The sequence below is a fragment of the Macaca nemestrina genome, chromosome 1, assembly GCF_043159975.1.
Source record: "Macaca nemestrina isolate mMacNem1 chromosome 1, mMacNem.hap1, whole genome shotgun sequence".
Classification (NCBI taxonomy): domain Eukaryota; kingdom Metazoa; phylum Chordata; class Mammalia; order Primates; family Cercopithecidae; genus Macaca; species Macaca nemestrina.
Genome location: NC_092125.1, coordinates 6,901,493 through 6,914,335, shown reverse-complemented (window position 1 = coordinate 6,914,335; position 12,843 = coordinate 6,901,493). Strand labels below are relative to the sequence as shown.

At 37.7% G+C, this 12,843-nt stretch overlaps 1 protein-coding gene across 6 annotated transcripts in view; it reads right to left on the bottom strand.

Moving 5' to 3' along the window:
* LOC105474663 (phospholipase D family member 5) overlaps positions 1-12,843 on the bottom strand; it is a 418,259-nt gene that overhangs the window by 170,663 nt on the left and 234,753 nt on the right. For 5 of the 6 annotated variants that reach the window (XM_071073552.1, XM_011729479.3, XM_011729478.3 and 2 more), the window contains one exon: positions 12,203-12,314. In XM_071073552.1, coding sequence (XP_070929653.1) covers positions 12,203-12,314 — 112 coding nt within the window. Of the gene's footprint in view, positions 1-12,202; positions 12,315-12,843 lie in introns of those variants that run through there. The other variant, XM_071073570.1, reaches the window with a different exon arrangement.

Below are 12,843 nucleotides of genomic sequence, written 5' to 3'. Positions count from 1 at the left end.
GTGTGAACATAGATGTGGAGACGAGGGCCTCTGAAAGCCCTTATGATTCTGGGGATCCCAAGATCAGTATTTTTAGTGACTAACTTTTCTGTTTGGAACTGAAAAAAATAGAAAAGCTACTGGCTAAAAATGCTGACCATGGGATCCCTCGGAATTACAAGGGCTTTCTGAAAGGTTACTATTTATTCTTTTATTTATATCTTTATTCCTCTTCAGTGCCTTTTTTTTTTCTTTTTTTTTTTTGAGACGGAGTCTCACTCTGTTGCTCAGGCTGGAGTGCAGTGGTGTGATCTCGGCTCACTGCAACCTCCGCCTCCTGGGTTCAAACAATTCTCCTGCCTCAGCCTCCTGAGTAGCTGGGATTACAGGCTTGTGCCACCAAGCCCGGCTAATTTTTATATTTTTAGTAGAGATGGGGTTTTACCATGTTGCTCAGGCTGGTCTTGAACTCTTGACCTTGTGATCTGCTTACCTTAGCCTCCCAAAGTGCTGGGATTAGAGGCATGAGCCACCATGTATGTCTTTTTGTTTGTTTGTTTGTTTGTTTGTTTGAGGCGGGGTCTCACTCTACCGCCTGGCTGGAGTGCAGTGGTGGATCATAGCTCACTGATCACAGCTCACTGCAGCGTGGAACTCCTGGGCTCCAATGATCCTCCCACCTCAGCCTCCCAAAGTGCTGAGATTACAAGTGTGAATCACCACACCCAGCCTCTCTTCACCTCTTAAAGAACATTGTCCCCAAATTCTAGCATCCCTAGAATAGAAATACATAAAGCCACAACTAGATGAAATAGATAAAATTCTACTTCTCTCCTGTCACAAGGTTGGATATGCGTAGAATTTCCTTGAAAATGCTAATCCTGCCAAGGTTATGTATCAGGGATAAAAATAAAACCTGTAGCACAAGATTCTATGTTTCAGAGCAAATGTTTAGATTTTATGTGTTTAGACGGGCACAACTATATTATATGTATCAGATGAACCCTTGTGAAAGTTTAAACACATTGAATTGCAGACCTAACTTGGGTAGCTCTTAGAACAGAGACGGAAAACACAGATGGGGAATCATTGGTGTCACCAGCTGAATAATTCCAATACAAACCGGAGCCAGCAAGAGTTAGTGCACAACCATACAAACACACCAGCTGCATTTCCAAAGACAATCTGTAATGTATGATTAAAACTGGGGCTTTTCTTTCATCAGAAAATCACAGACCTACGTTTGTAATTTAGAAGCAAAAATAAATCCAGTCTGGACTAGTGGCACTGACAGGTCAAACACAAATAGTGCGCGCTGGGGTAAATTAAGGCAACAGCTCTAGGGGATGTCATTTACTAACAGTTTATTATGAGGTAGGCACCTGCACCAGACACTTTTAATATATTGTCTAAGTTAATTCTCACAGCTCTCAGGGAGGTTATTATTATTCTCATTTAACTGAAAAAAAAAAAAAGAAAAGAAAAGAAAAGAAAAGAAAAAAAGAAAAGGCTGGGCACAGTGGCTCATGCCTATTATCCCAGCACTTTGGGAGGCCAAGGCAGGTGAATCACCTGAGGTCAGGAGTTCAACAGCAGCCTGGCCAACATGGTGAAACCCCATCTCTACCAAATATACAAAAATTAGCTGGGCATGGTGGTGGGCACCTGTAATCCCAGCTACTCGGGAGGCTGAGGCAGGAGAATTGCTTGAAACTGGGAGGTGGAGGTTGTAGTGAGTCAATATCGCACCATTACATGCCAGCCTGGGCAACAAGAGTGAAACTCCGTCTCAAAAAACAACAACAACAAAAACCACTGAGGCTCAGAGAAAGTGCCGGCCTATGGTTATACCATACAGTAATGACAAGTTTAGAATTTTAGCACAAGGTCTGGGCCACAGAAGTACCTGTTCCTAGTTATTATGCTAATTACTCTGCAAATTATCACTAAAAAGCATAATGTGGTCAAACAAACATAGGATGAAAAGTTCCTGACTTGCTGCCAAATATTTTAGTGTGCCGTAAAGAAAGGTGGAGGACAGAATCCCTTGCATTACAGCAGGCAGCGTATAGGACAAAGGCAGCAGCCCTCAGGCAATCAAGCATGAGCCCAGGTGGCATTCACTTTGAGAAGGTGTGAAAGGAAAGCACACATTGGAAAAGCATGCCTGGGTGACCGTCAGGGGCCCCTGACTTCCATCCGGGCCATTACCAGAGCGGAGCCAATACACAGCAGCTTCATAAGCCCCCTGTCCAGAGGATTCCACATTCATAACCATGAGGACCGTCCTTCACTCGAACAACAAAAAACCCTGTGAAATGTACAGCTTCCTTAACGACGGCGACCTTTCCGACAGTGGAAATGAAAGCCAGAATAATAGAAAGTTTACTCGAGGGAAACTACCACATTATACTTATGAAGGCTTACATTAAATGAGCACATACAGGCGTACGTACTTGTAGAGTTAGGTTTTGAAACAATTACAAAGCAGTAAAACCTAGGTGAAAAAAAAAAAAACAAAAAACCTCAATAGGCTATCCCCCACTGATTTGGAGTAAGCTGTTCAAAAATCACCTTGTAAAATGCAGAAGTTGGAAACTAGGGCAGCCTGCATGAACTTAAAAAATTACACATTCTCCTGTGCTCAGATTTAGGAATATATTTTCCCTTTCAAGGATTTTGTTAAGCCTAATCCATGAATGTGAAAATAAAAATATGGGTCATCAATGATGAATGAGGGCAGCTTTCTTGAATCTAAATAAGCAATGGCAAAGATCACATTTAGAATTCAACAGAAAGAATTCAGCAGCTCCCTGTCCTTTTTAAAATAATGTAGCTAAAGGAGCACCAGAACTCAACAATTTAAAAATACAGTGTTATTAACATGAGTGAAAGCGTTTTAGTCTTATTTCAATTAAGATTTTGACTTTAATGCATAAAATTTAGTCACAAGTAAGACCAATTAAAAGTCTAGCATTTGTTTGATGCTTTGTAGGATCATAACCCAAATGACCTAAAGATGCCCAGCCAGGGCTCATTAGGCCCCTGTAGCTACTGGTTATTCACTAATATGGGTAAGGCTCTGTCTAATTGGCTTACTTACTTGCCATATAGTGCTAATAAGGGAAAGTTGGGGTCACTTTTAAACTGGGTGTCTGAGACAGTCATCCAGCAAATGTATGACTATAGTCACAAAGGGAGCAGATGAGTGGATGTAGAGGGCTGAGCACTGTCACTGTGACCAAGAGTCCACTCCAAGAGCATGCTTTGTATTGCCTTTACAGACAAAAAGGAACAGAAAGGAAACAATGTGGATAAAAAGATAGGGAGATCGAGAAATTTAATTTTAAAATCTCATGGGGAGAAAATCTGCAGATCTATTTCTCTATATGATTTGAATGTCCCTCAAGATTCGTCTGTTTAAACTTAATCCCCACTGTGGCAGTATGAAGAGGTCTTTGGGGAGTGACTGAGTCATGAATGTATAGGTGTCTTGTAGCAGGGGCTGAAAGGAACCAGCTTAGACTCTTCTTTGCCCTTCTGTCTTATCCGCCACGTGAGGACACAGCGTTAGTTCCCTCTGGGGGATGCGTAACAAGGCGCCATCTTGGAAGCAGAAAGCAGCTCTCAACAGACACTGAACCTGCTGGTGCCTTGATCTTAAACTTCCAGACCCCAGAACTGTGAGAGAGTAAGTGTCTGTTCTTTATAAATTGCCCAGTCTCAGTTATTTTATTATAGCAGCATAAATAAACTATCATCTATCTATTAATATCTATCTTTCTGTGTATCTGTCATCTATCTCTTTCTTTCTGTGTATCTGTCATCTACCTACCTATCTTCTTTCTTTCCTCTTTCTTTCCATCTATTTATCTGTCTCTATCCACCTATCTTTCTTTCTTTCTTTTATCCATATCTACCTACCTACCTATCTATCATCTATCTATATCTATCTACCTGCCATCTATCTATCTATCTATCTATCTGTCATTTATCCATATCTTTCTATGTATCTGTCATCTAACTATCTACCTACCTGTCTGCCTACCTACTATCTATCTGAAGAATCCAAAAAGGAAAGAAAATTCTTGACACATGAATGCTCTGGCAAAACAAAATAAAACCTCATAAAAAAGTTTTGTTATCAGCTCCTTAAAGTTATCACAAAACATTTATGGGTGGCACAGACTAAGCTCTATGTTTAATCACTTGTAGGTTTGTGTGCAGGAGAGAAGGGAGGGGGAGGAAAATACATGTTTGATTCGAACAGACTGAAAGCTTGCAACACCAGCTGAGCAGGGCTGTGTTAACACCCCAAGCCCACAGTGTGCTGGACCATCAGGAGAAAGAGACACAGCATGGAGGTCCCCAAGCTCTAGGATGAATTTCTTTCTCTGGTTGTATAACTGGACTGATGACTGGCAATAAGGAGTGATCTATCACACAACATGGTGATAATAGTTAATAACAATGTACAAGATTGTATTCTTGAAACTTGCTAAGGAAGTAGATTTCAAGTGCTCTCACCACAAAAAATAAGCATATGAAATAATGAGTATGTTAATTAGCTCAACGTAGCTAATGTATACAGATTTCAAAATATGTTGCACATGATCAATATATGTAACTTTTACTTTTCAGATAAAATCAATTTAAAAGATTAAATTTTGTTTTTAAAGACCAAACAGCACCTAGTGACAGAGTTTAGCCTATAAGTGAAATCGTCATTTGTATGGTCACTCTCTCTTAGCAGATAATGTCAGTAGGAACAATTGCCTGAGCCTTTTCATGCCTATCACGTTTACCACTGAATGTTTGCTATCCCTCTTCTTTTTAGAACCAAGCTCTCATGACTAGCCCCTCTTTTTTCTTTTGGGTTGCAATTCATCATGCTGCATAGCTAGGAATGTGATTTCTGTTATCTTTCTTGTCTACCCCAGGAGACTGTCTCTTCTCCAGTGCATTTCAGGTTTCTGATTTCATTGTATTGTTTTCCTATAGAAATTGCATATAAAAACCGATTTGAATAACTTCCTTCCTGTTTCAGGCCATAGAGCAGTTTTTGCTGATTTCTATTTTTGGATGGGCACACTTCCTATTGCTGAATGCTCTAGCCATCAAGGGGGTCTGTAAAGACTCCGCATTTCTTAAAAACCGGCACAGCCTGAATTCTCTGAATTTCCATCCACTGAGTATGGTCACTGCACTACAAAGAAGGTCTGTTACAAGAGGTTTGATTGAGAATCTACCTCTCTCAGTGTGGGATGAGGAACGGTCATTTTAATTTAATTAATGTATTAAAGTTTAAAGTTTCTAAGTTGAATTTTCTAGTTTATTACTAAATATTTTAAAATAACACTTATTACTGTAAGTCATTGATTCCGAAACATTTAGTCTTCACTTTTTAACATCCCTGACATTGCAATGCATCTTATGATTGCCACAGACCAGGTGGCAAGTTGTGACAAAGTTGTCACCGTGTTGTTCCTGGTGGCATGACAGAGCTCTTGAAGTTTCCCAATATTCAGTCAACAAACCATTTAAGGACCCTTTGAGGAAGGAATACAAGATCTGGTTATTGTCCGAATATCTTGCTTTGACATATTCTGGTATGCTTCAAAAACAAGCAGGATGGAATTCTGATTAGAAACAAAGCGACAACAGTAATGCATTCTGTTTCTTAAAGCTACATAGCACCATGGACATTCTTGGTGGTACAGAGACAACGCTGAGTGGAAAGCATGGGCAACAACCGCTGTTGCAAAAAGTGATTCAGAAACATTGGACTCTGTGTCGATGTTTTAGGAATTTCTTGATCACTTTATTTCACTTATCACTTGGTCTTCTCTACCAAACTCTGAACTCTTTGAAGTTAGGGGAAGGCTCATGTCTTAGTCAACTTCCTCTCTTTAAAGCCCAACTTGTTGGCACATGACAGATAGTCAAGGAATAATTGTTGGATTAAACAACATTAATGAACAATGGAGAAAAAGTAGATGGTAAGACCAACCAGGGTAAAGAGATGAAAGTGAAAGGGAAAATACTATGTGTAAGGCTTAAAAATGGACTTGGTCAGGCATGGTGGCACATGCCTCTGTCCCAGCTACTGGGGAGGCTGAGATGGAAGCATCACTGGAGCCCAGGAGTTCAAAGGTGCAGTGAGCTACTACAGGGCCAGTGTTCTACAGCCTGGGCGACAGAGCAAGACATCATCTCTCTCTCTCTCAAAAAAAAAAAAAAAAAATTTAAAAAAAGGATGAAAAAGAGCTTGTAAATTGACAAGGGAAATACATAAGGGTATTTCAGGCACAGGGAAAAGCATATTTTGAGAAACACGGCCCTGAAAATGTAGGTTGTGTTTGTGAATCACAAATAGCTTTCAGATACTTGAAAAGTCAATTATAGTAAATAGTAAGAATGAGACTGAAACAAGAGATTTCAGACCCTGAGGTTTCAAATGCCTTTAAAAAAAAAAACGTGGACTTAACTTCTAGGTCACTGATTCTAAATCTTTTATGACATTTATTTCACTCATCATTTTATCATCCAACCATGAATAAATAAAAGTCTGCTTTTTTTTTTTAAAAGGAAATTTATGTTTTCTGACTTTATTTTAATTGTTGCTAGGCTACAGAGGCATTAAATATTGTAGTCATATTATAGAAAGCACAATGAATTGTTATGGTTTTGGTAGACAAACAAATAATTCTTAATTTTCACTTTAATTGCAACAGTAACTATAACATATGAGAATGAAAAGTACAGTGGTATCCTCGAGGGATAATATTTTGCTTAGGACTAAAATATAGAACCAGAAATAAAAATTGTGTTAGTAATATAAAAATTCAATAATATGACTGTGCTATTACTACGATCAGGTTTGGTGAGAAGTAGGATATCAAAGGCACTTGCTGGGAGGCATGAGCAGAGAAAACAGGACTTAAGGGAATTGTTGGCCAGGCGCAGTGGCTCACGCCCGTAATCCCAACACTTTGGGAGGCCAAGGTGGGCAGATCATGAGGTCAGGAGTTTGAGATCAGCCTGGTCAATATGGTGAAACCCCATCTCTACTAAAAATACAAAAATTAGCCAGGCGTGGTGGCATGCACCTATAATCCCAGCTACTTGGGAGGCTGAGGCAGAAGAATCACTTGAACCAGGGAGGCGGAGCTTGCAGTGAGCTGAGATCGCACCAAGGCACTCCAGCCTGGGTGACGGAGCGAGATTCTGTCTCAAAAAAAAAAAAAAAAAAAAAAAAAAAAAAAAGAATTGTCACGATTACTCCTAGTAAGCCAAGTGGTGGCAGCAAGTGGCACATCCGGCAGGAACATGGATTTGAAGAAAGCAGAGGATTTCAATGACAATCTCACATCTCATTTAGCTTGTTTCTGAAGTCTACCAACGAAGATCATGTATCAGACAATGAGAAGCCATTTCACTTATACTCCACTTTCAGCTTTTAGACTCAGTCTGGTCAACACTTATAAAATGCAAAAACAAAAATGAAAGCTGTATGAAAGCAATAGAAAGCCTTGATATTTATAAAACAAATTTATTTAAATAAATTTTTATAAAGTAACTTTCCAAAAATACCAAATGACTGAAATCATACCAAGTATATTCTATGAATATACATAATGAAAATAACAAAGGACAAATAGAACAGTCTCCAAATGTTTGAAAATTAAGATTTACATTTCTAAATAGGCCACAGTACAAAGTAGACTGCAGTAGAAATCAGAAAACTTTTTGGACAGAAAAATAATTTAGAAATTTATGTCATATTGAAAATAGAGAGATGCAGCTAAAGCAGTAGTAAGAGGAAATATTGTAGCTTTGTTATAGATATGAAGTAAAAGATTCAATATTGTCAATGCCAATTTTCACCAAGTTTATCTACAGAGTCAGTGTAATTCTAATACGATTTCAGTAGTTTTATGATAAGATGTTTCTAAACTTTATTTCAAAACCTGGAGGTCCAAGAATAAGGCAGTTCTAAAAGTGAAAAACAAAGATGAAAGTTACACCATCTGTAACACATATTACAAAGGCAAGATAAACAGTATGGCATTTGTCCTGGGATAAATAAGTAGACTAAGAAAATACAGTAAAGAATTCAAAGACAGAACTAAAACATAGTCACTTAATTTTTAACAACGATGCCTTGAACATGCTGTGAAGAAGTTTTTTTAAACAAATGACCCCCCATTTGTATAAAAATTAACCTTTATTGCTACTTCATACCATAAGCAAAAATAAAGTCCAGACTTAACACAGACTTAAGTCTGAACAGCAAAATAATATAGTATCTAGAACAGAACAAACAAGAAAATCTCCATGACCTTGTAATGATAAATAGTTTTTATACAGGATGCAGTGAGCATCAACAATAAAGGAGTAATTAACAAATCAGATTTCATTAAAACTAAGAATTTCCATTTATGTAAAGACATCATTGGAAGAGTGAAAAGGCAAGCCTCAAATGGATGAAGATACTTGAAATACATATATCCAACAAAAGATTAAAATCTAGCCTAATCATCAATAAGAATGGGCCAATAAAAACAGCAACAATAACACTGGGCAAAATACTTGCAGAGGCACCTTCTCCAAGAGAATATGGAAATGGTCAATAAGTATATGAGAAGATGCTCAATATAATTAGCCATCAGAGAAATGAAAATCAAAGATACAACATGATACCTATCCACCAGAATGGCTAAAATAAAAAGAACAAGGTGCCAAGTTTTGCAAGGATATGGAGCAAGCAGAACATTAACATAGTGTTTGTGAGAGTGTAAATTGCTACAACCACTTAGAAAACTGACTGACCAATATCTATTGAAATTGAACATATATATAGCCTATTAGATCAGCAATCCTAATCCTAAGTATATACTCAACAGAAATGTATATGTGTAGGCATCTGAAAGACATGTACAAGAATGCTCACAGCAGCACTATATATAATAACCCAAACTAGGAAAAACCCAAACATCTACTATCAGTAGAACAGATCCATTGTATTATATTCATACAATGGAATACTATACAACAATGTAAAATAAACCACTGTTTTATCCAACATGTATTGGTCTTATAAACATAAAGCTGAGCCAAGGAATCCAGACACAGAATTCTGCAATTCTATTTATATAAAGCTCAAAGAAAGATAAAGGTAATCTATGGTAGAGGTCGAAATAGTGGTTCCCTCTGCGGAGGGCATTGACTGCAAGGGGGATTGAGAAGGCTTTCTGAGATGTCTGCAATATTCTACATCTTGATCTGTGAAGGTGTTATGTGGATGTGTTTACTTTGTGAAATTCATTGAGCTATATATTTAATACTTGTGCCTTTTATTGCATGCATGATATTCCTTAGGCATCCGCACACCTGCATGCAATTTGGGTGAACATGTAAGTTGATAATAACCATGTGGTCGAAGATCTCTTTGGCAGCTGTGTGGAAGATCAGATGGTGAAAGAGGAAAGGTGACAAAGGCTTGAGCAAAGTATTAACAGACCTGAAATAAGGCAGGTGAGTGAGGAGGAAATGTGGTATCTAGAAGACAGACAAAGTGGGTAGAGTCTATAGACCGTGGCTCCTTAGATGTGGCATATGAGAGCGCGGAGTTGAGTTTCTAACGTGAATGACTGAGCAGATGGACATTTATGTACAGGGACAGATGCTGTGTTGGTGCAGGGAGGGAAAGAAAGCACGTGAGCTGAGTCAACACGTTGCATTTGAGATGTTTATATGAGGGATATAGGCGGAGATGGTTAGGAAGTGAAATTAAGAAAACTGATTAGTAAAACCCATTTTGAATTTACAGAGACTCTTGTGTAAAATTAAATCCCTCCCTGGGTGCAAGGACTTCATGAGGACTAGGTTTCAAAAGCACCTCACCTGCAAGCCACAGTTTGAGACCTTGAAGAGATGGTTTCTGACTTCCAAGTCAAGGAGAGAGGCAAAGCGTGGGGAGCAAAAGGAACAGGAATGACCTGCACACCACCCATCAGGGGAGCCTTGGCCAGCTGTCTCACTTCTCCAGCCTGCCTGGCCTTTTCTGGGCCTACTTACACCTGCACTAAATCTTTACCATTTATCGAGAAGCCATGCTTTTATTCTTTTTCACAACATATTTGATTAGTTTCTACATTCAGTAACTCTTACAGCTGAAATTGCTCATGGCTCATTTTATATTTACCTATTTTTTTTGTGTGAGATATTTCTGGAAAAAACTTTCTAGAATTTTGCTAAAAGACTAGAATCCCTCCCTGCAAAAAAAGATAACCCTTAAGCAAGATATTCATTCACAGATTTAAAATAGTCTCATAAAATTATTTCTAAAATGCACTGTTATTTAATATATGTCTACCAAAGGACAAGAGTAGAGAAATACAATAACTGTATTTTAAAGATTTATACATGTTCTACATACAGCATACACATCATGTGCATTACTAAGAGCCAGAGAAGCCTACTATCGCTACCTAGAAAATAGGTATGAGAAAATAGGGTCCTACTTATTGCTTTACTCCTATGAAGGAAAATAATTTGTTTTCGCATTTTGATAAGAAGTCTTATTCCATATCAACAGAACCTAAGTTGTTGTAGTATCTACATATGCTTGGAAATTCAAACACTTCTTTTTCTGTGAGATGCAATTACTATAATGAAATTTTAATGTATAGTTCACAATAGAAACATAAACCAGGCCTTTATTTGTGCATTTGTCAATCGCTATTTACAGTAGCAAATATTCAGCAACTCCTAAGAAAATCTGTCAGGCTTCCTAATATCCCCCAGTTTTAACTTTTGGTTGAGTTTACAAGATTTAGCATGGGCTATGGCAAGAAAGAGAGCTGTGGATGTCTCAGGCTCCCTCCTTCTCTTCCTAACACATCGGCTTTTTATCCTGCCGGGATAATCAAACGCAAAGAGATGCTACTAAACTCCATGAGGAAAATCATCTGCAAATACAGGACCCTCAGTTAACCAAAAGTAATCAATTCCTCAGAAAAAAAAGTGTTGTCTAACAAATTATCAGATAGTGAGAATCCAATTTTACATTTTTTAAAAATAGGAAAAGTAAGAATACATTTCTAAGCCACATTGATTGTTATCTGTCAATCCACTGAACTAGGCACTTACAAGTTCTTCACACACATTCTGCTGCACCCAGGTAGCACAGCACAGCTTTTCAAACATACGACTATCCCATGTTTTATTTTCCTGTGCGTAGAAAACGTGTGCATGGTGATAGGTACATGTGCGTAGCCAAGCTTATGTCTTCTATATGTCTATGACTTTCAATATGCTTTATCACTTCCAATTTTTCTTCTCCAGGAGGAAGGGCCACTGGGGCTCACTTATTTGATTCCTGTTCTGTTCCATTTTTAGAAGGAATTGCCACTTAAAAATGTGGGGAAGATGACAAGCAAAAAATGCACAATCTGTTTAAATAGCACAAACATGAGCTGTAACGCCATCAGGCGGAACATGAATGACTCACTGAGGTCAGTGCCCTGTTCTCTTCTAGGGACACCCGGCAGCTTGAACATTTTCACTGGCTCAAACATGCCTTTCAGAGGCTTACACTTTGGATAATAAATTCCAGGTAACAATTTTTACAAAACAGTAAAAACTATTTGGATGTGAGAGCTCAATTCGGTTGAGATCACAGCAAAATAAAGTTATTTTGGAATTATTTTCAGTCTTCATGAGATTGTGAGAAAAATTGCAAAGTGGCTATATAAACGGTGTTCTCCTGTGGAATTGCCTTAAAACTCATGAATCAGGCAATGTTTCATAGACTCCAGGACCTGACTATATTATTTTTTAAATATATAGCATGAAAAGAATTTTCATTTGGCAGGCAAGAGAAAAGTAGAGATCCAGTGTGTATTCTGATGAGAAGTGGTTCTTCTCTGTAATCACAACGTTGAAATGTTCAGAAAGGGAAAGATTCTCCTTTCTAGTTTATCATCGTTTATTGGCCAGTAGATTATTTTGCTTACACTAATATGCAACAGTTTTTTAAATCCCAATATATTAGTTAGTTCCTCCACTTAAAAACTTTAATCGAGCTGTTTTTCAAAGGAGATGCAAATGTACTATGTACTAAGTGAAATGTACTAAAAATATTCTATATTATTTTAAGGGCAATTAAAAGTATCTTAACAGAAAACCCAGTGGTAGATTATATCAACCTTGGTCTTACCCTTTAATTTCAAGGCTTCTAATACCTTTGAATCAGCTGTTACATCACTCACTAGCTTGATTTCAATATTTTGTGAAGTCAGTTGGAGCAACTTTTCAAAAAGACGTTGACCCTGAAAAAAATATTGAGAGACAAAGAAAGTCAGAAAACCTAAATGTTTACCAATTTAGACAGGCAAAAATAAACTCATAAAAATCTATTCATTCAAATGTTAAAAAGGCAAGCATTTCAACAATTGGTATTCAGATTTACGAAATTCTTTCAAAAGAGTTTCTATCAATAGAGTAGTAGCATGAACACAGATTGTGGTTTTTTGAGGGTATTGTGCAATTAAACAATTATTGCAATAATAATTCCATTGCTACAATGCAAATCTACCCTTTTCTGCTTTTTGGATCTGTAGTTATCTACACACAAAGAGGCAGCAAAGATTAAGCAGTTGTGGTTTGGCCCAAAGAGACCTAGATTCCAGCTGGTTTTCCAATTTGCAAGCTGTTTCTTAATCTCACTAATCTCCAGTTTCTTCCTCTGCAAAATGCAGATAATATTAATATTTACTTCAAAAGGTTTTTGTGAGATTAAAGAATAGTAAGTAAGCATTATTTAAGTATTAGCTATTAAGAGGGAAATTATGGTTACTA